Source organism: Hemicordylus capensis, chromosome 2 (genome assembly GCF_027244095.1).
Source record: "Hemicordylus capensis ecotype Gifberg chromosome 2, rHemCap1.1.pri, whole genome shotgun sequence".
NCBI lineage: Eukaryota > Metazoa > Chordata > Lepidosauria > Squamata > Cordylidae > Hemicordylus > Hemicordylus capensis.
The window spans coordinates 396,277,839-396,295,720 of record NC_069658.1 but is presented as its reverse complement, the minus strand read 5'-3'; the positions used below and the strand labels follow the sequence as shown (position 1 = coordinate 396,295,720).

The 17,882-nt window shown below is 44.5% G+C and overlaps 2 protein-coding genes across 3 annotated transcripts in view; one reads left to right on the top strand and one right to left on the bottom strand.

Moving 5' to 3' along the window:
* ACSF2 (acyl-CoA synthetase family member 2) overlaps positions 1-17,882 on the bottom strand; it is a 122,664-nt gene that overhangs the window by 40,102 nt on the left and 64,680 nt on the right. The window lies entirely within an intron of this gene.
* CHAD (chondroadherin) lies at positions 1,022-17,076 on the top strand. The gene is made up of 4 exons (XM_053302660.1): positions 1,022-1,872; positions 11,130-11,293; positions 11,484-11,632; positions 16,611-17,076. Exons 1-3 carry the CDS (start codon positions 1,087-1,089, stop codon positions 11,623-11,625), a joined length of 1,092 nt encoding a protein of 363 aa, XP_053158635.1. The 5' UTR covers positions 1,022-1,086; the 3' UTR covers positions 11,626-11,632; positions 16,611-17,076.

Genomic DNA, 17,882 nt, shown 5'->3' with positions numbered 1-17,882 from the left:
AACATAAAATAAAAACACATAACACATGAAATAACAACAGACCAAAAGAAGGCGGAGGGATACAAAATACAATACAATGCAATTTTAAAACCCTTTTAAACTCAGTTTTAAAATTAAATGTAGATAGTTCCAAGTTCCCTCCCTGGCATCTCCAAGATAGGGCTGAGAGAGGCTCCTGCCTGCTGCAACCTTGGAGAAGCTGCTGCCAGTCTGTGTAGACAATACTAAGCTAGATGGACCAATGGTCTGACACAGTATATGGCAGCTTCCTATGTACCTATGACTCAGTCCTCATAAGAACAACAGTGAAAAGCACCTAACATATTCTGAGTGCACATTAAAACATCACCAATAAATCTACACAAATAACAGTAAAATGTTGGTGTGCTCTATCAATTAATATCCAGGATTAATTGACGCTTAGCTCCAAGACTACTGCTACAGGTATTATTACAAATAAAGGGACATAATACATAGCAGATGCACAACACTGAGCTCTATGTAAACTGAGGCGAGGAAGAAAGGATTATTAATAGGTTGCATCAACAGAGATCAAACAATATGCCCAGAAGACATCCAAGCCACCCCAGACTACAAAGATGCCCTGTACATCAGATGGTGAAGGAATTCAGATTGCTTCTACATGAGTTGCACCTACAGGCCTTTTCTATCAGCCACTGCTTATAAGAAGGCAATATCTAAAGATGCAGGGAGTCAGAGACAGGTTTTCCCTTTTGTACACATGGATTAGGCATATGGGAATGTCCCCAACAATAGACATGCAAATGCAACCATTTGCTAAAGGGAAAAGCACTCCCTACATCAAAGCAAGTAGAAGCAGAGAAGAGGATCCATCTCAGCTTGGTGCCAAGGGGTTAAAACTCACACCAAGTTCCTGAAGCCAGTTACTTCCAAGTCGGAGCCTGGCTGCTGCCTGCGGTTAGTGGGACGGGATCTTGCTTTTTAATAAGGTTATAAATAGGGCTGTGTTCAGTTTGCTGCAGACTCACTCTCACTCTCTTTTTCACTCCACCTTCTCCCTCCTCCTCTTGCTGCTCCTCCTCCCTGCACATCCACCCCAGCTCAATGGACATGGACCGGCCAGGCTTCTTAATCACGCTGTTCAGCTTGCTGCTGTGCCTCCTGCCCATTCTCCAGGCATGTCCCCAGAACTGTCACTGCCACGGAGGAGACCTCCATCATGTCATCTGTGACAACGTTGGTCTGAGAAGAATCCCCAAGGTAGCAGAGCAGACACGGCTCCTCAATCTGCAAAGGAACAACTTCCCTGTCCTGCCAACCAATGGCTTTAGGGAAATGAAAAATCTCGTGTCTCTCCATCTCCAACACTCCCACATCAAGGAGGTCTCCAGTGGAGCCTTCCGGGGCCTGAAGCAGCTGGTCTACCTTTATTTGTCCAATAATGACATCAGCGTCATAAAGATGGGAGCCTTTGATGACCTGACAGAACTCACCTACCTCTACATTGACCACAACAAGATCACCGACCTTCCCAGGGGGCTCCTCTCCCCATTGATTAACCTCTTCATTCTGCAGCTGGGTAGCAACAAGCTCCGAGAATTGAGAGCAGGAGCCTTTCATGGTGCGAAGGACCTTCGCTGGCTCTACCTCTCAGACAACTCCATTTCCTCCATCCAGCCTGGGGCCCTGGATGATGTGGAAAACCTAGCTATCTTCCACTTGGATAAGAACCAGGTGAGCAGCTACCCAGTGGCTGCAATGAGCAAGCTGAGGGTAGTAGAGGACCTGAAGCTCTCGAACAATCCCATGAAGGTAATTCCAGACTTGGCCTTCCAATCTTTTGGGCGCTACATGGAGACTCTCAGCCTGGACAACATGGGCCTAGAAAAGGTAAGAGCTTGGTTTGGAAGGGAAGTGTGGCCACTCAGAAAGGGTAGTAATTTCTGCTTACTCAGTGATTCCCCCTAGTATGCATATGTTTGTAAATTAAATAAGAAAGAAATGTTGCTGCTGTTTGGAAATTTGGAGCAGTCCAGTGAGCTTTCAGGACTTTTGGAATGTTGAGGGCATAGAGATATGAAAATACTAGAGTAACTCAGCTCATAGTCTGGAAAGGAACTTCCAGATTCACATGGAATGCTAAAGACAAGAACTCCTGCATTTACTGCTACCTTTTGGGTGTTTGATTTTTTGGTCAGGGGCGGGGAGAAGGCATATTGCTGCCTCATCACAGTTATACTAAAATCCTGGATTTCACCATTGTTTTCTATGGGGAGCTCAGACTCCCATCTTGGGGAAGGGAAAAAAAGAGGGTCTAAAGGAACCAGAAGTCAGACAGACTGTGACTTTTGCAGTTGTCCATGGCTGAGAAGAGCTAAGCCATGGAATGCTGAAGGTGTCAGGTCCCTGCCCCCCTATACTTTTATACCGCCTGATATGTACATTTCTAGGCGGTGTACAAATTTTAATTTTAAAAATCACAGATTTAAATACATAAAACACAATAAAAACAATATAAAACAAATTATTAAGATTATTAAAATTAATTCTAATGAAAAGCTTGTGAGAATAGGAGAGTCTTGAGGGTCTTCCTGAAAACAAACGGAGAAGGAGATGCTCTAATTTCAGCAGGGAGCATATTCCAAAGCCCTGAGGCCGCCAAAGAGAAAGCCAGTTAAGAAGAAAGGGGAGGAAATTGGAAAATGAGAGGAGAAGAACTGGCCTGCTTGAGACCCTAACAACTTATAGGATATGGCAGTGAGCATTAGGGTTAGAGAAAGTGGACTGCATGCCACAAGATTAAATAACTCTCCTTCCCACACTATACAGGACTTCCATCACCCAAGCCATATAACAACCTGGGCATTCCTCCTACTGCAACCCACCCTTAAAGCTAAGTTCTGGCAATAGGGGGAGAGAGAAAGTATTCATTACTTCCGACTGAGGACCTTGATGCCATGTTCTGTTGAGGGAGCAGGGGTCACTGCCAGACTTGGAAACTCTTAGGGAGGCCACATTTCTTGCTATGCCTGAGAAGAAGTAGGAGAATGGGACTGGAACTCTGAATCGCCTCCTTGTCAAACCTGATAGCCCTGTAGCAAATAAGCTATAAAGAGCACTATTCTTTTCTTGTTCCTATCTCTGACATTCTCTTGATTTTAAAGAAATCAATGCAGTGCTTGCATTGTCTGCACATGGGTGAAGACCTTAAATAACCAGGTACTCTATATAAGCCACTCAAATGGAGCACAAAAATAATGAATACCAGAAAGATCTACTCTGGCAGGATGAAGAAATAAAAGGTCACAGTTACAAAGATGAGCATTCACTGTCCAGCTTAATGTTGAGAATCCATTAAGTTGAAAAGACATACCTTTCAAGGGGCAGCCTTCTTTTTCTTTCTTATGGGGGAAGGAGTGATGAGGGGGTCACTTCTCCTTTCCCAGAAGTGCTCTGTGCCACATAAAAGTATGTTCCTGTGGGCTGTACAATCCACAGAAACATATTTCCACCAGGCACAGGGCACGTTGAAGGGAAAGTAGGAACCCACCCCCAAATTTGCCCTCCTCATTGCATGCTGTGCAATGCACAATTATGTTAGGGGGCCCTCAATGGATAGGAACAGATAGGAACATAGGAAGCTGCCGTCTATAGAGTCAGACCATTTGTCCATCTAGCTCAGTATTGTCTACACAGACTGGCAGTGGTTCTCCAAGGTTGTAGGCAGAGGAGTGCCTCTCAGCCCAATCTTGGAGATACCAGGCAGGGCACTTGGAACCATGTTCTCTTCTCAGAGCAGCCCCATCTTACAGTGCTCACACATGTAGTCTCCCATTCAAATGCAAACCAGAGTGGACCCTGCTTAGCCAAGAGAACAATTCATGCTTGCTACCACAAGACCAGCTTTCCTCCCACTTGCAGCTCACATTTTGCACTTTCTTCGGTGGTCTGGATGCCAACCAGTTTCTCTCTCTTTATTCATCAAGCCACAGAGTCCTTTTCTCCTTCAAGTACCTTCTTGGGAAATGTTAAACCCTTCCTGCAACACCTTCTACCATGACCTGCCTCTCTCCTATCTCCTCTAGTTACCAATTTGAAAACCTACCTTTGCTGCTTTTTAAAATTATTATTATTATCTATCAAATGTTGTTTGTAAGTCCTCAGTCCAAGGATTTTATTATTCTGTGCTATGCCGAGCACACTGGTGCCCTTAATGAGAGGCAGGCAACCTTGGATCTCCAGGTGTTGTTGAACTACAACTCCCATCATTTCCAGCCACAATAAATTGGGAGTTTCCTCCCACAGTAACTAGGGATGATGGGAGTTGTATTTCAAGCTGGAAAGCCAAAGTTGCCTGCCCCTTCTCGAAATAGATAAACAATAACAACCATGCTCATGGTCTCCAAAATAAACAATGGAAAGAAACTGTGTGTGAGCAGAAACAGGGTGGGGAATGAATGAAGTAGGGGGCTGAGGGGGAAAAATGGCAAGTTCATACCGAACTCAGGCAGGCATCAGCCAAAGAGAGGAGAGTGAAGCTCTGATTTGAGACACCCAACTAGTTACCTATTTGTATGATGTTGGAGTGGGCAAGTGCAGAGATCTCCACAAAAGAGGCAATTAGTAGCAGAGACTGGTGAGTGCATTGCAAAGAGGCAGACTGAGTACACATAAGGACTTTCACCATCCTCCACAACCTTGCACTTTATAAAGAAGGATTTGTTTATTGATTATTTCTCAAGAGAAACTCTCACAGCACTCACAAAGATGCTTTATTCCTATCCTGAGAGCTGGAGGGACATTCAGGCAAGGAAGCAAAATACTTCTCTTCTTCTCCTCAATGAATGAGTCATGACCCAGGAGCAGAAGCATCATGCTTGAGGTGCTATTTGTAAACAGGAGGCAGCAGTGACATCACCCTGGCTGGAGCATGTCCCAGGTGGGGCAGGAGACCACATCAAGGAGACGCAGGAGGATGGAAGACTTCCAGGTGAACAAGGAGTGCCGTTCCCAGCATGTTAGGGTACCACACGGAGGATACCCAGGTGGATCAACACAGCAGCGCCTAGCAAAACTGTGACCCACCAAGAAATGTAAAGGGATGGCAAGTGGCCAAGGGGACAGAGAACAGCACATCACAGCAACATGGAAACACTTCTCTGCCAGTAAAAATTGTTATTGCTGAAAAATTCCACCAAGAGCACAAAGTTGCTGTGGGCAGAGAAATAAAGTGGGTGGTAGTTCTGGTGGGACTAACGGAGGGAAGTAGTTCATTGAGGGCTGGAGCCATCTGAAGCTCCGTTAGCAATAATGCAGATCTATTTCATCTTTACATTAGTTCGGTCATGTTTAAAAGACTTTGAGGTTGTTAACACAACCTCGCTGGGGAGAGCAGGCGGGCAGGCTTCAGGGAAGGCAGGAGCTCGCCTTCCTCCCTGGACATTCGAGCCACCGCCATTCTCCCTTCCGCTGCACCGTGCACCCACACGATTGGTGGTACGATGGAGGGAGATGCAGGAAGCAGGAGGATTTCCCCCCCTCCCGCACCCAGGGTGCCTGAGGGCATGAGCGTGGTGGCTGCTCTTGTTCGAGCAGCCGCCGTCCTTCCCCCTGGCTTGCTGCTGGAAATGATCGTGGACTGGGGTGGGGAGCTGTTTAAGCTGGGGGGTGAGGGGCATCTAACCCCAGACGATTGCCAGACAAGGTCAAGCACACCATAGGTTCACTTAAACTTGACTAAACACCAGGTTAAAAACCCAGGCTGGGTATGGGCGCAGCGCCAGGATCGGGCTTGATCCTGGGGCTTCACACGCATAGCCTAGCCCAAGCTGGACTGCCCAAGCCTGGGTTAGGCTGTGAATACCCTTTCTGCGTTACTCAGATACAGTCAGAAACAAACTGTCATGTGACAGTTGTATGAGAAAATCATTTAAGCTGTTGTGCAATTCATCTAGAAATGAAAATGATAAAGATGCAGGTATGATTCTAAGTATCTAGAAAGGTACTAGAGTGCTAAGACTGAAGAAATGCCTAAATAATTATACATTAAACACATAAACCCAAATGCAAGGGTGACTCCTTCTAGTCCAGAATCCTGGATCATAATCTGAAGATTGTTCTTCAGTTGCAACAATTGCCAGATTACTGTTTAACAGCTGCATGCATTTCCTGACAGGAATGATTGATCTCCAACTTAGAAGGGTGAGTAAAGCTCATAAGGGAGCTGTCCACAGCACCATATCCATGCTGCATTTGTCACCACCTGGTTCAGATGGCACACCCCTGCACCTCTTTCAAAGACTGGAACCACACACACACACACACACACACACACACACACACACACACACACACCCCAAGAAACCAGTAGAGTCTCAACAACATCATAGGCACCCACACATTATATGGGGCCTACAATGAACTCATAGTTACCTTCACACTGTTCATTGCCCACTACCACCACCAGGATGGTGGCCTCTGTATGCATGCCAGAACCTAATTGTAATCATGCTTTCATCTATAGAAACCTTTAATTCAGCTCATTTCTGCCATCTTGCCTTATATCGAATTGTCTGGGCCCAACCATGCACTTCCTCCTACACCTTAAACCCCTTTCTCAGGTTACATTGGTGGTGGCATGAGAGCCTCTGTAGCACCACTTCTTCCCATGCCAACAAAATAACAGGAGAAGCACGGAGTCACACCAGAACAGCCCATGCTCTGACTCCTCCCCATGCCAGGTAATGCTGCTGGCAAAATATGAGAAGGGATCTTGCACGTTATAAAACATTAAGAGTTGAATAAGCAGATTGCTCCATTGTCTTTCATTAGGTTTGCTACCCATTTCAAAAGTATCAACAGGGTTTTTTTAAAAAGGTACACCATTGTATGTATAAAGCTTATTTCATACAGAAGGATTCCATAGCACTTCGTAAATAGTTTGATGTGAATTTTTGCAAAGAGATGCCTGTTGTAATGGATTTAACAAAGTCACCTGGTATGGATCCAGATAGAAGGTTCTCTTTACATATGCATGGCATTGGCAACAGATTAATAAGAGAACCATAATGGTATTAGCACAGCTGAAATGTTCACAGATGTTTAGCAGCTATAGCAGGATTGGAAGACTTTCACAATATTACTGATAAAACTTGCCAGGATGCATACAATAAATTTAGATGAGAATTTCTTCCCCATCCTGCGCTGGCTTTTATCACCAGCATATTGAGATTGGATCCCTGTGCAAGCAGCGTTTTGAAACTACCCAATGCACAATGGGCATTATAGACCTACACATTCAGTACATGTTTAAAGCATGAATGATGTGGAGTGAATGGTATCTTAGGTGTCTATGTAGACTCTCAAAGGATGCTCCACATGGTGTAGTTCAGTCTATTTGTTTTAAACCAAAGATAAAGTTAGAGGGTCTGCAACATGGCGATCTGTGATGAGGGTGGGGCAGGGAGAATAGTATCCATGGACTACTCTAAGAACTGGCAGCCAGCTACAGAAGAAACCCAGAGCTCCTGATGTAAGGCTTTCTAGAACTCTTGATTGCAAATGCTGTGCTATGGTATTAGCTTGCTGGTTTCCCACTTTCAATCTAATGAAAGCCTCTTGCTGATGTGTTCCACTTTTGTACTTGGATTTTCTTTCCCTCTTGCAAAGTCATCACCATCACTCACTCCAAATCTCCTGCTCCCTCTAACAATTGCATTAATTCCCCCTTTCCACTCTTTACATCTGCAACTTCTTCCTTATATAACACACCCTACTTTAACTTCACTTGTTTTAAAGTGGGCAGTTCTAAGCGGACCAGTTGGGCAGTCCTGAATGAAGGGCGGTAGTCCTCTGTGATTGCATGCATGCATGCAAGGCAACTTTAAAACAGATTCCACACGAGACTGAAGGCAGACAGAGGCAAAGCAGATTCTGTTCCCAGACCAAAGTATCAGAAGCAATGGCCAGGTTCTAGAGAGCCATCTAGAGAGGTTCGCCTGCAGTTGCCGCCAACTTGTTTGGCAGCTACTCGGGGACCAGCCTTCTCCATTGCTGCCCCTGGACTTTGGAATGTGCTCCCTGTTGAAATAAGAGCCTCCCCGTCTCTGGCAACTTTTAAAAAGGCACTGAAGACGCCTTTATTCACCCAGGCTTTTAATTAGATTTATGGTTTAAATTTTCAATGCTGATTTTAAATGATTTTAATGTTAATGCTTTTAATGTTTAAATGATTTTAATTGTTTAATTGATTTAATTTTGATTTTAACTGTTAATTGATTTTAATTGTTTTTGTTTGTTGTAATCTGCCCTGAGCCATTTTTGGAGGAGCGGTGTGTGTGTGTGTGTGTGTGTGTGTGTAGCTTAACCAGAAAATCCTATATATGTCTGCACATATGGCTTAACCAGAAAATCCTATATATGTTTTCACATATCTAACTGTGGTTTATACTGGTCAATGGCCATAATAAAGTCTGACGGCACATATCAGCTCTGTGAATGGGTCTGTAATTCTCCCACTGAGGAACCATTCTGTGGGGAAATCAAAGTCAGCAGAAGGTTCATTCCCTGACATATGCAGAGGGAAACTCAGAATGAACAAAAAGCACTAATCTATATGAGTAGTAATGTTCAGTGACATGCCATTTGCTCATCTTTTTAAACATGGCTCTACTAGATAGCTTCAAGGACTCAACACTAGAATACACAATTCCCAAAAGGGTGTATACAACAGAAGTTCACAAAGGCGTAAGAAGCACACTCCATTCTGAACACAGTCACAAATGGCTAGATGCTTGCCTTCACATCAGGGGTGTAACTATAACAGGGCAAGGGGAGACAGTTGTCTGGGGCCCACTACCTTGTGGGGGGGCCCAGAGGCAAGTCACATGACTGACTCCCCCAGCCAGGCTTCCTTCAGTTGTATTCATCCTCCTAAATTGATGTGAGTGTTAAGACCTGGAGCTACCAGAACAGCATGTCTTTCTCTAGTACCATATAGATAGACAGACAGATAGATTTTACTATGCTTTTTGTTACCACTATTCAGCCTCATTTAAGATTTATTTACTTCACGAGCAGAGCTTCAGTAAGGGGGGGCATTTTAAAATCTTGTCTCTGGGCCCTCTCCAACCTTGCTACGCCCCTGCTTCACATCTCATGTGAAAGACAGCCCTGCCAGAAACCAAAGCAGAATCTGCTGAGATTCGGGCAGTGGTGGTCCATAGATAATTTCCACCATTAGTTACTATCTTCAGAATGTAGATGTTCCTTGGAAATTGCTGATTCAAATATTAGTTCTTAAGAATGTTAATTAATGGTCAAGGCACTAAAACAACCACAGTTAAACTGAAAGAACTGAATATTTCACTACTGAAGAACTACACTGTTGTGGAGAAGGGGAACTCCCAGGAACTGGTATCCACATACTGGAATCATGTCATAGTGATGGGTAGTTGACTTGGAGAATTTTCTGGTAAAGTCAAGTATATAATCTTCTAACTATTCTAAGAGGAAGAAATAGCTAAGATGGGAGTGGTGAGAGTAGGTAGAAAAGGGAGCACTATTGCAACAATAGTTAACAGATTTAAATCTAATCAATGGCTTCCAAAGATGTTTGTGTTTACAGGAATATTTCAAACCAAATAAGCACTAACCAGGAGAACTAGCAGAGAAAGAATGAGGCAGGAAGAGCTATTTGAACTATTTACCATCTCACAGTCCTACAAAGGCTATATTCTAAGCAAACCTATAGGTATAGATGTATGAATTCTCTCTGCATAAGTGAATCATCAGTGAGGAAAGAGAGAAAGGGGCAAAGAATCTGAGGAGCTGGAAATCTGCCTTGCTGTTCCTACTTTGCTCGAATGCCAAGTGTAACTTTCCATTTAGAGTCGTCTGGACTCTGCCAAAGTCCACAGGCCCATGTGTCTCTCCAATACTCCCCTCCATGCCTCATTCCATGAATGTGGCAACTGGGCACCAGAAGGGATTTTTCAACTCTGAAAAGCCAAATAATCTCTTTGCTAATTTAGAGATGAAGAGATGTCTGGAAAGAAATGGGAGGGGTCAGAGAACACCCGCTTTTAAAATTATAATGAATGTGCAATAAGTGATTAATATTCCTGCATTTGGCCATACTCCCCAAATGTCAAAGTGTAGAACATAATTTCATAAATTGAATTAATAATAATAATAATAATAATAATAATAATAATAAATAGGCTTTAAATTCAACAACTTTAAAAGGTGAAGACAAAATATTGACCTGTCTCTCACAGAGAAGCAAGAGGTATAGTGGGTGATCAGAATTCTTTGGTCCTTAACTCTTCCCCAGGGCTTAGAAGGAGACATGCAAAGGCCAAGCTGCATGCCATACTCCACCAACTGTACTAGATCCCCCCCGCCCCACACACACACACTTTAAAAAAAAAAAACACACACAGGCAGCTGCAATCTGAAGTGGAAAACCCACACTTGGGGTTTAATAATAAATTCCTCTCTAGCAGTTTTTCTGCTAAAACTGGTATCCATCTCCACCACAAGCTGGAAGCCATATGTTTGCTCTCGTGCTTAAGACTGCAACCTCCATGGCAGTTATAATGGTCTTGCCATTATAAAACAAAGGGCAGCAACTGGTAGACTCTAAGCTAGATCCAGACTTCTGAGATGATGCTTGGCCTTCCAAAGACAAATCTTCTTTCTCCCTCCCTGAGCTATTATTTGGAGAGACAAGGTCATTTCATAAGTTATATAGATGGCAGCATGGGTCTACCACTAGTCAACAGAAAGCTATAACTATTCATGGCTCCCAGTGTTAGGCCATTTCATATGTTCAGATGTACACCTGAACATTTAATGTGCCAGAAGGTGCCAAGAGCATTCCATTGATTCTCCCTCCCCCATCTTGTCCCTAAGACTTTTAGCATTACAGTGGAGAAGGTAAAGATAGATATTTGTAATATATGTGGAGGAGGCAAAACAGGAGTCATGAAGAGTGGCTGCTGGACTTGGGTTGGGGTCTTGACTGTCCACATATCCCCCTACTTCGAAAATGACCTGCTAGCAAAAATTAGCTGGCTGGCCAGGACTATATGTCTAGATTTAACCTACAGGACTGATAATGATCACTGTCTGCTCTTGTACTTCAGTTTTCAGATAAAGCATTTGTTGGCGTAACCACACTGAAGACTGTTCACATGGAGAACAACAAACTTTCCAGTCTTCCTGCAAATTTTCCATTTGGCCGTCTTGAGACTCTCACCCTGTCTAACAACCCTTGGCAATGCTCCTGTCAGCTAGCACCTCTGCGCAAGTAAGACAGCAGTCACTGCTCTATCTCAACTGGTATACTGAATTCTCTGAAGTGTGTGTGTCTGAGTGCAGGTTAGTTAATGGCTCAATGATGGTGCATAACGTGAGGTGGGTAATCAGATTTCACTCAGGAGGCCTGCCCTGGCCAGTGCCTTCCAGGTATCTATGAGGATTTGTTTGTTTTTCTCTAGGTGGCTGGAGTCCAGTCGTTCACGCCCTGATGCAACCTGTGCATCACCCTCCCAGGCTCGAGGACAGCAGATCCGAGATGCTGCTATACTCCGCAGTTGCAAGCTCCCCACTAGGAGATCCAAGAAGGGAAGTCGCCATTAAGCAGGCAGTTGAGTTTTGTTTATGTTCAATTAAAACCCACACCTTATTCGAAACGCCTCTTAGAGATCCCTTCTCACACAGGCACCACCTGATCACACTCAAGTAAGTGTAATACAGTTCTATGGGCATAAATTAGCCTGACATTCCGTTCCAAAATACCTCCCCCATTCAATAGGCAAGGCCCACATTAATGGATCTCAGTATCTAGAATGCTAAGGTTGCCTGTAAGTCCCATCTTGCCACTGCCTGAGCTGCTGTCACATTATGGAATATTCACAAACATTCCAAACATCAGTCGCAAAGCTGTAAGCAACAGAACATTGGCAAACAGTACACAATAATGTAGAAGTTACTATGACTGAGAGAAATACCACACAAGAGAGTGAGGCTGTTCATACGAGCAGCCCTATCCAGGCTTGCACAGCCCTACCTGGGTAGGGCTGCTCATTTGGAGCACCAGGATCATGTCCAATCCCAATGCTTCTCTGCTGGGTAGCCCAAGTTTTTCCCTTGGGCTTTTTACTGAGGTAGAAGGGCATGAGAATGCCCTTCTACCTCAGATCCCAGTTATGTGGCTGTTCAGGCTGTCTGCAGAGTCAGACGCCTAGAGCGTCCGGCAGCGGGGAAATTCCCCAATGAACCACACTCTTCACACTGTGCATTGTGGGGTTTCTGGAGGCCAGGCTGCATTTCCCCAGCCTCCAGAAGTCTGCACTGCTCCCAGCAGTGTGGCTCGTGTGGGTGTGTGAGCAACAGGGACTCAAGCTAGGACAGTCTGAGGAGAAAGCAGGTGCAAGCTTGCCTTCCCCCCACCAGCCCTCCTTGCCGCAGGTAACAAGGTAATGTGAACAACCTTAATGTGCTGGTAGACAGGTAAATTAAGGGTTTTGTGGTGCTGCAGCAACATCAAGGCTACACTGTGCAAATTTGGCAGAGGAATTGCTACGAAATTGGACACTGCATCCAATTTCAAAACGGTTTAGTCTTTGTGTGCTTAAAATATGTTTTCCCCATCTGGAGATGGGAAAATGGTTACTGCTTTCAACACTGTCTAGAACGGAGTCAGAGTTGATAGGCAGGCTGGGAAAACCAATGAGAAGAGGACTCAAGAGTCAGAAGAGCTAAAGGACAGGGAGCCCAAAAATGAGGTGACTGAGAGAAAAGGGGCCGAGTACACAGTGGGGCTATGGGGCAGGATCCTGAAGGAAGGACAAGTGAAAGGAGCACAGAATTGAAGAAAGGAGGCATCAGAGAGAAAAACGGGGCTGAGCAAAGCACTGCACAGGTCCAAAGACCTTTCCAGGTGACCAGTTTATAGAACAACAAATGTACAGTTGATGCTCCTTTCTTGCTGCTTGAAACCCAGACAAAACCTCAAAGAAACACTTCTGTTTCAGGGATGCTGAAACACTCAAACTGCATTCAACATGCAATATATTGTCATTGTGAAGATGTTAATTTTTGTGTGACTACTGATTTTGAGTGTTGGGTGGACAGCAGCAGTGCCTGGGATGCCAATGATAATGAGTTCAAATTTGCCCTGAACAATGTCCCCCTCCCCCACCCCAGTCTCTCATAGTAAAAACTTAATAAATAAATAAATAGTTATAAAAGTAAGGCGATATGAAGGCTGTTCACATGAACTGCCCTACCCAGACTTGTGCAGCCTTACCTGAGTAGGACTGTTCGTGTGAGCTGCCGGGTAGCCCTAGGCTTTAACCCAGGCTTTTACCTGAGTAGAAGGGTGTGAGCGCAGCCTTCTACCCAGGTCCCTAGTCCTGTGTCTGCTTGGGCTGCAGGAAGCCCGAGCAGACACAGAGCCAGGCGCCTAGAGTGCCCGGCTTGTGGGGGAGTCCTCCAATGGACCACACTCATCATGCAGTGCACTGTGGGATGTGGGAGGCCACAGCCTGCCATCCTCCCACTCCCCGGCTGCTCTTGGAGCCACTGCTTGTGTGGGCGTGCAGCATTAGAAAGCTCAAGAGCGGCAAGACCCCTCCCCAGGATTGGGTGGGTAAGGTTGTGTGAGCGACCATATTATCTTGCACCAATATATGTCATGCCCTATCTACCATACAGGCAAAGCAGGCTTGGTGAACTCTTAGGGCTTTATGGCCTGACTGGGATGCCGTTTTTCAAAAGGGGACGTTTATAATAGCCCAGTGGAATTAGAACCCATCCCATAAGCAGTTTCAGTTAAATAGTTATGGCATCTCATAAGTTGTGAACCCTTTCATGAGCCCCTGGTGGCGCAGTGGTAAAACTGCCGCCCTGTGACCAGAAGGTTACAAGTTCGATCCTGACCAGGGGCTCAAGGTTGACTCGGCCTTCCATCCTTCCGAGGTCGGTAAAATGAGTACCCAGAATGTTGGGGGCAATATGCTAAATCATTGTAAACCGCTTAGAGAGCTTCCAGCTATAGAGCGGTATATAAATGTAAGTGCTAAGTGCTATTGCTATTTCTTTCAGTGGGAGCCTCTCATACTCTCCTTGAGGCCCTCTGACAGGGCATAATTAGGAAAGCTGGCACCATCCCTTTCTGGCCTTCCCCGTTCTGGCCTGTTCCCCCCTGTAAACAGATGGCTTCATTTTGTACAGCTGTCAATAATCCAATACCTTACAAATTACATACATTGGCTTTACACACAAGTACCCCATGTCCTGGAACACGGTCTAGTACTCAGAGATATAGGTCAGAGACAGAAAGTTGTAAACAACACTATTTCACGTTGCTAAATGTTTGAGCAGAAAAGAGAAGGACAAACTAATGGAAGAGCGACAGAAAAAAGAAAAATCTTGTTCTACAGCTACATGTATCTGCTACAGCTGCTGGTTACATCTATCCAACCAGGTGGGTCATTCAGTCCCATCTACTGGTTAAGCTCACCTAAAAACAAGAAGCTCCTGAACACTCTGATCATAACAGAATATGTTTTATTAACAGTCTAGAGTTTTCCCACTGTGATCAGTGGGAAGGCTCCTATTAACTCTACAAGGATTCATCTAGGCTTCAAGTTGCCAGCTGCCACTTTAGAAACTTTTAAAAAAGTTTCCATAACACATAATAATACTATGCAACCTCATCCTCCACTTTCTGAAGAAAAAGATTAATGCTATACTCGCTTTGTGGATGATTTCTCCCTAGTTCAGAAAGGGCTAGGAAATGAAGCCTAGAAAAGGACCCAGCAACCTTGCCCAGTGGGATATTTTTTTTCCTCCTGGATTGCAGGCAGCTTTATGGATTTCAGATGTGAATTACAACTGTTCTATGCAGTGTGGATATTCTTCCTTATAGGAGTAGGAAGTTTTTCTTTTCTAATGCACAGTAACTGGCTTTCAGTACATACTTGTTTGTTCTTTCCAGAGTCAGTTTTCTTTCTACCTCTTTCCCACATTCCTTGTCCTGCAGAGTTCATTTGATGATTATTATTTTCCTTCCATGAGAGTTTCATTAGGCAACATTTTAAGCAACATTAATTCAACATACATAAACAGATGCAATTTAGGACATGGAACATGCTTTTTATTTTATAAATGAGAACACTTATAACTAAAGCATTGGGGGCTTCTTAGTTTAGAAAAAGGGTGACTAGGAAGATATGATAAATGATGATTATTAAATTTTTTTAAAAAATTGTGCGGAGAGAATGGATAGAGAGAAATTTCTCTCCCTCTCTTATAACACTAGAACCAGGGGCCACCCCAGGAAACTGACTACCAAGACATTTAGGACCAACAAAGGACCAACAAAGATCAGTACTTTTTCACACTGCGCATAATTAATCTATGGAATTCTCTGCCATGGGATGTGGTGATGGCCACCAGCAGAGGCAGGAGACCTCTGAATATCAATTGCCTCTGGGGAGTAACAGCCCTCATCTCTTGCCTCTGGGCTTCCCAGAGGCATCTGGTGGGCCGCTGTGGGGAACAGAATGTTGCTGGACTAGATAGGCCTTGGACTTGATCCAGCAGGGATCTTCTTATGTTATGCCACCCTCAAAGGAAGAATGGTGAGTATTCCATATTAGCAAAAAACCCAAAGACAATATTCTATGACTAGATATAACATTCTACCATTACGATGAGTATGTAGTTATGGTATGTTTTTTCTTATTCAGTTGCTTATAACTGCATTCTAGCTATTATGCAATAATGGCTTTGACTCGTGTTCCCTCTAACAGGGATTCCCAGATGTTGTCGTCAACAACTCCCAGAATCTCCAGCTGCAATGGTTTTTGCTTGGGGATTATGGGAGTTGTAGTCAACAACATCTGGGAATCCCTGTTAGAGGGAACACTGGCTTTGACAATATGAGATTTTTTATTCAATGACATGCAGCAATTCTATAGGAATAACAGAAAGAGCAGCTAATCAAATACAAAAGTTGTTCAGACAACCAGCCCTACTCATGTAGGGCAATTCTAGCCCAGGAAGGGCTGGTGGTGAGAAGTGCTAGGATCACTCCCGATCCTGGTGCTCCTCTGCCAGGTAGCCTGGGTTTGAAACCTGGGCAAAAAGTGAGGTAGGAGGATGCACACATGCCTCCTACCTCACTGCAGCTCCTTTCAGGCTGCTGGCAGCCATTGAAATCATAGAGGCCAAGGTGAAGGAATGACCTGGCAGCAGGAATTTTCACAGTGCACTGCCCCTGTTGGTGCGGTTCATTGTGGGATTCCTGGTGACTGGGCTTCCTTCTTCCCACTTGCTGAGCCGCCCACTGCTGCACCACTTGTCTGGACTTGTGGGTGGTGGAGCTGCCAGTTGTGTGTGCGGGGGAAGGCAGGTATCTCCTGCCTCCCCCTCCCCGGGCTAGCGCAGATGGTCATGTGAACGACCTCATTGTAGTTTATTTTTTTAAAAAAATACTTAATAGGAGTTAGAATTTGAACTTGGTGTACAAATCTTGCAATACAATCTTATGGCTCATCTGCTCAGAAGACATTTCAGTTTTATACATTTTTCTTCTTCTTTTTCCCCTCACACAGGACCCAGAAAAGCTAGTCCAGGTGACTGGCCGTTTCAACCAACCAGAAAACTACTGACTCCTTCCAAGTCCTTCAACCCCAACAATCTCCTTTTGGTCAAAAACCATCTTATATGTCTGATCACATCCATCTCCAGCTAAATGCAGATTGCAGGATGGATGCCACCATTCAATTTTTCTTCTGATATTATATATATTATTTTAAGATATTATGGGGTTTTTTTAAAAAGCCTACAACTTATGCATGACAATGCTAAGACAAACTAAACTAGATCCTGCTGGTAAAATACAGTCATCTCTCTAGATGTAATTCACACCACTCAGTTTATCTACGGACTTGTCTTCCAGCATTTATGGACACTAGTAGGAAACACAAGAGGTTCTCCTTATTTGTAGCACCATGGACCTGCAATATTACATGGAAAACTTTGCATCTGTGCTGAACCTCAAAGCCTACAAGCACAACAATTTGAATTCACTACACAAACTATACTATAGGTAAAGCTGTTATGTGTCATTATTCTGGCTGAAAAAATTGTAACAACTTGCTTTGAGATTTGGCATTTCCCCCAAACAGGGATGGAGTGGTGGTCGACATGGATTAAGCAACAAGGCAGTGCAGATGTTGGAAAGGCTATTGGAAAGATGTCTGACTAGAGAGGGGACTGAACATTAGCAAAACATGAGACAAGCAATTTACATGATAGCTGCACTACAGACCTTAACTGGTTCAACAGTCATTAATAGTGACAGTGATTTTGCTCAAAGTGTAGATTGATGATGAATATGGCACCATCAATTGGCCATCACTGTGGGACAGCTAGCAAAATTCACTTTGGATTTTAGTGACCTGTCCTTCTCCCATGCATTGGAAGCAACCTAAATGGATACTAGATGCCTTTGAGCTGGGACTGTCAGGGTCCATCTACATAACATGTCATCTTACTGTTAAGTTCAGCTCAATAGAGGCAGTGCCACTGTAGGTCTGAGCTGAGGGTTGCAGTTGAGACAGTGAGGTCGTTCACATGACTGGGCAGGCGGGTGTGGGGCAGGCAGGCAGGGGGAAGGCTTCACTTCACTCACCTTCCCCCCAGACGACTGACAAAATGTTGCTGGGAGCACCATCCATGTTCCCACATGATCAATTTCCAGCGAGCACAGTGCATTGGGGGATTCCCCCAGGAGGTGGGCACTCTAGGTGCTCATCTCTGTGTCTCCTCAAGCTGAATGCAACCTAAGAAGACACACAAGCAAGAAGCCTGGGTTAAAGGAG